Genomic DNA, 8518 nt, shown 5'->3' on the forward strand with positions numbered 1-8518 from the left:
TCTTAATTTCTCATTTTTGTGAATCTGTCAAATTTAGATTTTCCTATTGCTCATTTTTGTTCATTTCTCTGCATTGAATTGTTTTTAAATTGGATTACTGTTAGATGTATTTTGATGAATATATCCCCAAACATACATTTGTGTTTATAGAGTTTTGTCTAGTATATTTTTGCACCTAATTTATCTTAATATGATATAATTTGTTACAATATTATCAAAAATAGAAGCCATTTTTTCTTTTTTTAAAACTGTAATATTTTTTATTGTTGTAAAACTTATATAATACATTATATTATTTTGATACAGTGGTATTTATACAGTGCTGATTAAAGACGATTAATGCTGTAACGTTTAAATAGTTTAAACCCCTCAGGAGGAATAGAACCATTTTTATAAACCTCTTTAACGGCCACTTGGTTAGATTGAACATGCAAAATTAACTATATTAGATACTGAAATATATCTAAATATATGCATAATTAGATATATTAAACAAATAAACACATTTCTCCCCTGCCCCTATTTCCAAGTAAACATGCATAAGATTCCACTAAGGTAATCTGAAACATCTGCCACAGTCATGTTTCAATATACCTTCACTCTATTATATAATGTACAGTAAACATTAGGGAGGGGGATTTCTATTTATTATTTCATATTATGATTACGGGTATACAAATGATTGAAGTATGTTATAGGGTCACTAATTTGCAATACTTGAGCTTGAGCAAGTATTCTTAGATAGTAAGAATTATTTTGAGTTCAATAGCCACTGGTAGACAAAGAGATAAAAAGTTACCTTATTTAGTCCAGTTAATTTTAAAAGGCAGTTCATACTGAATTGCTGCAGTTGCCTTCAAGTTTTCAGAAGAATGGGCTAATACCAACTGACCTTTAGGGAACCCCCATTTGAGCTGTACTCAGCTTCCGAAAAATAAGATCCAGGATCAAATTTAGATATCACAAACCCAGGCCCTACCTGGTCTACCTAATGTCAAGAGCAGTGATGCACAGACAAAGCCCAGCAATGTTTCCTTAGGTTTTTCCCAGAGATAGGGGGCAGAGTGATCATTGATAATTGTGAAGAAGCAACACTGCAAAGAGTTAACACCTCTTTCATGATGGCTACCTGGACTGTTTTGGATAGCTTGCTTGTCCCTCTTACATAAGTTGCTTTAAATGCGTTTGTCCCAAGCTGTTTGGGGAAGCACCTTTGACCAGAGGTGTTTTTGTGACCAAAGTGATTTTGGGTTCAAAGCTCAAGCTGCCACACATGGGAGGGAATAAAAGACAGCAGGGGCTGTGAAAGGGTGCGTTGCAGCTGCAGCGTAGACCAAAGATAGTTTGTTGCTCAACTGGAGATAGAATGGAAGCCAGCATGGATATTCTACATCACACAGGCATCCAAGCCACACACTTCCTGCAAACAAGCTACCCAGGATCACAGGACTGGTTTCTCTTTGTCTCTTTTGCTGCTGACCTTCGAAACACTTTCTTTGTCCTGTTTCCTATTTGGTTCCATCTCTGCGAAGCGGTGGGGATCAAGCTCATCTGGGTGGCTGTGATTGGTGATTGGCTAAACCTCGTATTTAAATGGTAAGTAGTCTGTCACTTCAATTTGTCACATGAACTCAAGAGTTTCATTGTTAGGCTTAGTCACTGAACATAGATGCCAGGTTCATATATGCTAAGCAGTGATTATCTGTTTTTTTCTTAGTGTATTGTGTGAATCCTGCCAATTGTGGTTGTAAATTATGGTTTAGGCCTTAGTCTGTTGTGTGAATTCAGCAAATTGTGGATTAATCAACCAACCATGGCTAAGCAATGACTTAGTGTAATGTGTGAACCTGCTGTAGTGTCATTTAAAGGATACTGTACCGAGTATCCTTTCCTTTGCCAAGAATATCTCCCACAGCCAACTCTCATCCATTTGGAATCAGAGAGTGAGATCTTCCACCTCAAAAAGCTGGGATTCTGCAACTATCTTGTTAAGAGATGAACCACTGCAGGGTCATCCCACTCTTTCCAGAAGCCCTCTTTTAGCATGTGAACCTGCTTATTTGGATTGCCTGGATAAATGTAAGATTTCAGTTTTTTCCTCCACTTCCTCCCTCTTCCCTCCTCTTCTTGTAAATTAGCAAAAGCCTAGAAGCTATTTTTCATGGCATGGGAAAAGGTCCTCTGTTACTAAATTCTGTCGCCTTCAAAGCTAACCCCTAAGATAAAGGCATTTGTCCAGTGGATAAGCCAGAGCCATGTTTATTACTTTCTTGCACAGGACTCCTGAATCCCACAATTCCTAGATCAGAAGTATCTCTTTGTAAACACTCTGGGTCTAAATGTTCAGCAAAATCTGTGGGCATGTGACTTCACCATTGCTTTTGGCCCCTGATGGTGATGCAGGAGGGAATCCCTTCCCCTTTTATAGGCTCACAGCACCTCCGACATTCTCTTTCTCTGCAGGATCCTCTTTGGACAAAGACCCTATTGGTGGGTACATGAGACCAGTTTCTATCAGAATACCTCTGCCCCTGAAATCCAGCAGTTCCCAGTTACTTGTGAAACCGGCCCGGGTGAGTTTCCCAGGAAAACCCCACTAAAAGTAATAGCGGTGGGGCAGGATGGGAAGGAGCTGGGTAAAGAATGACATCCCACTTGGTAGCATACGATTAAAGAAGCAGAGTGTAGCTTTCACCAGGATAGTTTGTACCTGCTGAAGCTCAGTTTCAGCACAGTCACCAGGTATCAGGCAAACGAAATCCAGCCAGCAGGAAGTTGAATTTATCTAAGCAGTGTCTGAGATTGAAAGTAATTCCACAGGATTATCAGACATCTGCAAGCCTATGTACCTCCCTTCAGTGAAACATGATGTATTTGACCATGTGCAAGATTTGCATTTCCTTCCCTTTTAAAGCTCACTTTTCAAGCTCCCAGTTCCAATTCAACAATACCAACAAATGCATTAAAATATCTGTTTATTAGAGTTGTATTACACTTTTCCTCAAAGAACTCAAGGTTGTTTACATGGGGATCTGGCTTCATTTTCCACCCACAAAAACAGCCCTGCGAGGTAGGTTGGGCTGAGATAGAATGTCTGGTGCAAAGTCACCCAGTGAGCTTCCTTAGCTAAGGGTGAGCTTGAACCTGGGTCTCTCTAATCCCAGCCCAACCCTAAACCATCCAAGCAGCTACAGATTGTCCTTTCTGGTAAAACCTATAAAGGATGGCCAATTTGGAGAGTCAAAAGTTCTTTCTTCCAACTTTAGGGAGTCCTTCTGGCCATGCAATGGGTTCAGCTGGTGTGTACTATGTGATGGTTACAGCCATTCTCTCCATCACCCGGGGGAAGAAATGTCCATCATGGAAACATCGGTAAGCAACAGCATTTGGAGAATAATAAAAGATGCACTAGCCTAAATGAGACATGAAGAAATTCATTTAGTTTGCATCTAACAACAACTTTTTCAAACTAATTTACAAACGGAAAATTATTTGAAATTTGCACTTTCCTAAATTTTTCAATCAAATGTGTCTGTGTGTTTATTTTGTTAAATCAAGTCTGATTTCTCAGAGAATGCCTGGACTAGTCCCTGCAGTTTTCTTGGCAAGGTTTTTTAGAAGTGGTTTGCCATTGCCTGCTTCCTAGGGCTGAGAGAGAGTGACTGGCCCAAGGTCACCCAGCTGGCTTTGTGCCTAAGGCAGGACTAGAACTCATGGCCTCCCAGTTTCTAGCCTGGTGCCTTAACCACTACACCAGACTGGTTCTTATTACACACACACACACACCAGGGAAAATGTTATATGTGACGCATGTATTCATACCAAAATGCATTGCTAGGAAAAACTGTTTATAAGAGCTATGCAAAATTGCAGACAAAATACATGTTTGAGGATACGTGCACCCACATACACGTATAGTATTTTAGTGCTAACTTTAAAAAAAAACGGACACCTGACAAATTAAAGGCGACAGTCTCCCAAAAATGAAAACAGAATAACCAAATCTGACAAATCTGAAAAAATGAAAAAACTGAAAGTTATTGAAATGGGACGGATCTATTTTTCATTAGTTTGAATAAGGCACAGTAATATGCATTATCTTGGGTTTCAACCAGTATATTTTACCAGCAATATATTATGCAATTCCCACTGTCGAAAGTTGGATGAAGAATGCATACTATGTTACAAAGCCAGGCTGGACTCTGTCCACTGTTGAAGAGAAAAGAAATCCAGCCTTTTTTCCCTGCAAAGCCTTGAGTCTAAACTGGTTCAGCAAAGAAATAGCAGCTTAGCTCCAGTCAAGCAGAATGGGAATGGAGGTAGAAAGGGAGCATTTGATCATTTTCTTAACCTCTAAAACAACTTGGCAGGTTGAAAAATGTTCCTTTTTTTCTGTCTAAAAAGCCAGACAATGAGTTAACTAACTGATTCAGAGCCATTCAAGCCTGAAGCAGGGAAAAAAAGGCAGGGCTGACAGCAGAACAGGCAACAAGTCAAATGTTGGGAGGCATAGCCATGTGATGCTGGGAGAGGCCAGGTTCATCCAGTGGCTGAAAAACTGCTGCAGGCTTGGCTTTCATAGGACTTCTTTCACTGGGCATCTCAGAGAGGGAAAGGCTAGGATCTCACTGATTGCAGATTGCTTTTCCACAATCTCTAACACAGTGTTGCTCAACTGTGGCAACTTTAAGCTGTGTGGACTTCAACTCCCAGAATTCCTCAGCCAGCATGCACTGACTGGGGAATTCTGGGAGTTGAAGTCCACACAGCTTAAAGTTGCCACAGTTGAGAAACACTGCTCTAACGTAGGACGGGAAAGGGCATGTTACTTGCAAGTAGCCTTTGCAAATCCTTGCCAGAAGGTCCTGCTGTCTGGCTTGCCTGTGCTCAACCCTCTCCCTCTTATCTTTCGCCAATGGCAGCTTTTTGCAGGCCGTGCTTTGGACTGCTTTTTGGACCATCCAAGTCTGTGTCTGCCTCTCTCGTGTCTTCCTGGCAGCTCATTTTCCACACCAAGTCATTGCCGGTGTCTTCTCAGGTCAGTACAGTCCTTATGCAATTTTTGTCATGGTATGCCGAGACGTATTATGGGCTGCTGCAGCCTTTAGGTTACGCCGGTATATTTCACCAGCAGTCTATTATGCGATTCCCACTGTTCAAAATTGGATAAAGTATATGTAAACAGGAAAAGCATGTTATCTGGGACAGGAGAACCTCCTGTGAGACATGTTGCTTCATGTTTCTGAGAGTTTTGACGTGCTGGTGGCACTCTAAATAGCGTTGTCTCCTCTCTGCTGCTAGGTATGTTGGTGGCTGAGTCTTTCCAGTACATCAGTTCCATCTACGATCCCAGTCTACGGAAGTATGTAGCTACCACCCTTTTCCTCTTCTCTTTTGCTCTGGGCTTCTACCTACTGCTCAAGGTGCTCGGTGTGGATCTCCTATGGACTTTGGAGAAGGCCAAGACATGGTGTGAGCATCCAGAATGGGTCCATCTGGACACCACCCCCTTTGCCGGCCTCTTGCGCAACCTGGGCATCCTCTTTGGACTGGGGCTGGCCCTTAATTCCCCCATGTACGTGGAGAGCTGCAAAAGCAAGCAAGGGCAGCAGCTAAACTTTCGACTGGGCAGCATCGGTGCCTCGCTCGTTATCCTGCACCTGTTTGACTCCTTCAAGCCTCCAGCCAAGGTGGAGCTGCTCTTCTACCTGTTTTCCTTTTGCAAAAGTGCTGCTGTGCCCCTGGCGGTGGCTGCCCTAATCCCCTACTGTGTCACCCAACTGCTCAGGCCACAGGATAAGAAAACATTGTAGTTTGAAGAACAGCAGTTTATATGAGTGAACTGTTATGATGCAAGGTAATAGGGGCCAAAGCCCAGTATTTGGGGGGAGTCTTTTGTCGAGGTACTCTGGGCTGGTTGTGCCCCATGAGCCCACATTTGGATTATGGGCCCTGCTGGCTTCAGGGTAAGGTTTACCTATCTGCCCCCAACATCTCAACCAGGATCCCTATTATTACTGTCCATCTAGCACTTGCCAGTACAGGCTGATTCTGCTTGTCCAAAGCATTTCTCTACGGAGGCAAAGAGGCATTCATATTCGCCGCCAAGAAGATCGGTTGCACTTGGTCCTGCCATCTGGGATGATAACATTCTCTGGGGACATGTTTTGTGACAGCATTGTCAATGGCAAAGCTGACTAGGCAAGGCACTATCACTCCGCCCAGTTGCCAGCACTGTTCACATCTCAGGAGAACATCACCCCAGGGCAACTGGGTATTGGGGCGTGAGGTCAAATAATCAACCTGTTGCAGTGGTTTGCTATCACTAAAGAATGTATGGTATATTTTCTGATGGCAAAGAAGCAGGGTTGATGGGTTCAGCCCTCATCTACTGCACCAATCTTCTCCAGTTTGGTGACCTTTGTACATATTGCAGTGTTTCTCAACTTTGGCAACTTTAAGATGTGTGGACTTCAACTCCCAGAATTGAAGTCCACACATCTTAAAGTTGCCAAGACTGAGAAACACTGATATATTGGATTGCAGCTCCCCTTACTCCATCAGTGGATCTATTAGGGCAACAGGTTAGGGAAGGCTGTAGTGTAGCTAGGTTTTGTTTTTGGTAAATGTCTGCAAGGCATATGTCTAAAGTTGTTATCTAGATTCTTTTGTTATTAATAAAGCATGGCATCTGTTTTGTTACCAAATTTGTTGGATTATATTGGAGAAATGTGTTAAATTAAAATATCAACTATACTTAATTTGTTTTACAGTTCAACCCCATTCCTCCACCCTTCCCTTTTTCTAAGGGCTGATGAAACGCAGGTTTCAAACTCCCACAGTACCAGAGCTCTTAGTTTGACAATGAACTTTTATAAGTTATGGTTCTATAACTTTGCACAATCTTTCCTTTCCAATTTATCACCTCTTTTGACTGCTGAAGAATGGATGATTGTTCTAGGCCAAAAGTTAATGTCTGAAATTTTGGTAGTAGTGGGATGAAGCAACTTCACTGATAGGGTGAATCTGTTGTTCATTGACCTGTGAGATATTATCCAATTTAGCAAACTGTCACTTCTGGTCAGGAAACACCCCCTTAAAACGCTTCCCTTTACCAAGGCTAGGCACAGGCCATCTATGTCATTTGCTGATGAAAGACCCAAGCTCTGCTTATGGTCATGCTTATTATTTTACATATTTCTAAACTGAGCCCTGATCCATGAGTTCACATATCATAATGGAGGTGGTAGTTTCTTTTGTTCTAGTTTTTTGGAACATGTGAAAAATGGCTGATTTAATATAATGACATCATTGGAGAAGGCAAGGGAAACCTGGTTTGGGGACAGTTTGGGATGGGTTTTAAGAAGAAAAAAATGATAACTTAAGCCTTGAGCTTCTGGTATTTCATTTTGCCCGATTATATTCCTGCAAAAGAGAAAAAAACTACCCAATTTGGAGAGGGGTTGGGGGTTCAGAGTGGTGAAAAACTCTGAAAACTTGAGTCTGGTTTATGGCTTCATATTGTGTTTGAATCAGACCTCCTATAAGTTGTTAACAATTAACTGCTAAATTCCTGGATTTAGAAAAACAGCAAGAGTTAAAACCAAGCAAAAGGTCAGCTGATGGAGCACATTGAAAGATTAACTCATAATCAGCATAGGGCAAAAACAGAGAGGAAACTTGGAGTCCATCTCAATATATTTTTGTGTGTTATGTAAACAGGAACTGCAAGGATAAGAATATCTTAGAGACAAAGTGCACAATTTGCATTTTTTAAAAAGTGTCAAGTTCAATTCCAGATTCTTTCCATTAAATGACTCAAATAGCAAGCAGAGAGGGAAAAATCTCCTGCTTTGGGAGGGCACAGAGTTTCAAGTATGGATGATTCCACCATATGAATAAATACAACATTTGACAAAATTCATAGCAGGGCAATTTAATTAGGTGAAACATGATTTCCTATGCAAATCCTTGCTTCTTTTTTTTAATCGTATGGCATAGCAGTTCAGTGTTCATGCTGCTTTTTCTTGCTGGGAAATCCTTGTGAGGTCCAGCAGCCAGATGTGTACACTATTTAGCCATGACAAGTCACGTTGCCCAGGGTGGACCACGAGGAGGCTAGTCTACATTGCACCGAGTTGGGCTGAGGGAGGGTGACTGGCCCAAGGTCACCCAGCTGGCTTTCATGCCTAAGGCGGGACTAGAGCTCACAGACTCCTGGTTTCTAGCCCAGCACCTTAGCCACTAGACCAAACTGGGTCTCAAATCCTTACTGCAAAGGGCAAATTAAGAGACTAAAATTGGGTGAGTGGCTATATATACTTCACCAGGGCCTAGAAGGTCTAAGACAAGACTGAGCTGAAACTTCTTCTTTGGAAATCTTTGGCTCAGAATTTGTGAGGGTGGTCAGAAGTAAAATTCACGTGGGTATCCTGGTAGCAGGGTTGCTGGCAAGAGCATAACAAAACAAAGCATGGGATGGTTACCAATGGTTCAACAGGGACCACTCTTTCTCTTT

General features: G+C 41.9%; 1 protein-coding gene across 1 annotated transcript; it reads left to right on the top strand.

Annotated features, from left to right (window-relative positions):
* The first annotated feature begins 1085 nt into the window (after positions 1–1085).
* Positions 1086–6853, top strand: LOC134495214 (glucose-6-phosphatase catalytic subunit 1-like). Its single transcript, XM_063300463.1, has 5 exons — positions 1086–1596; positions 2464–2573; positions 3267–3372; positions 4923–5038; positions 5302–6853. Exons 1-5 carry the CDS (start codon positions 1367–1369, stop codon positions 5811–5813), a joined length of 1074 nt encoding a protein of 357 aa, XP_063156533.1. The 5' UTR covers positions 1086–1366; the 3' UTR covers positions 5814–6853.
* Positions 6854–8518: the final 1665 nt, after the last annotated feature.

The sequence above is a fragment of the Candoia aspera genome, chromosome 4, assembly GCF_035149785.1.
Source record: "Candoia aspera isolate rCanAsp1 chromosome 4, rCanAsp1.hap2, whole genome shotgun sequence".
NCBI lineage: Eukaryota > Metazoa > Chordata > Lepidosauria > Squamata > Boidae > Candoia > Candoia aspera.

Excerpts from the sequence above, each read along its gene's own strand:
- LOC134495214 (XM_063300463.1), top strand. The coding sequence starts at position 1,367 with ATGGAAGCCAGCATGGATATTCTACATCACACAGGCATCCAAGCCACA. Across the intron at positions 1,597-2,463 it reads CTAAACCTCGTATTTAAATG|GATCCTCTTTGGACAAAGAC; the intron begins GTAAGTAGTCTG and ends CTTTCTCTGCAG. Across the intron at positions 5,039-5,301 it reads CATTGCCGGTGTCTTCTCAG|GTATGTTGGTGGCTGAGTCT; the intron begins GTCAGTACAGTC and ends CTCTGCTGCTAG.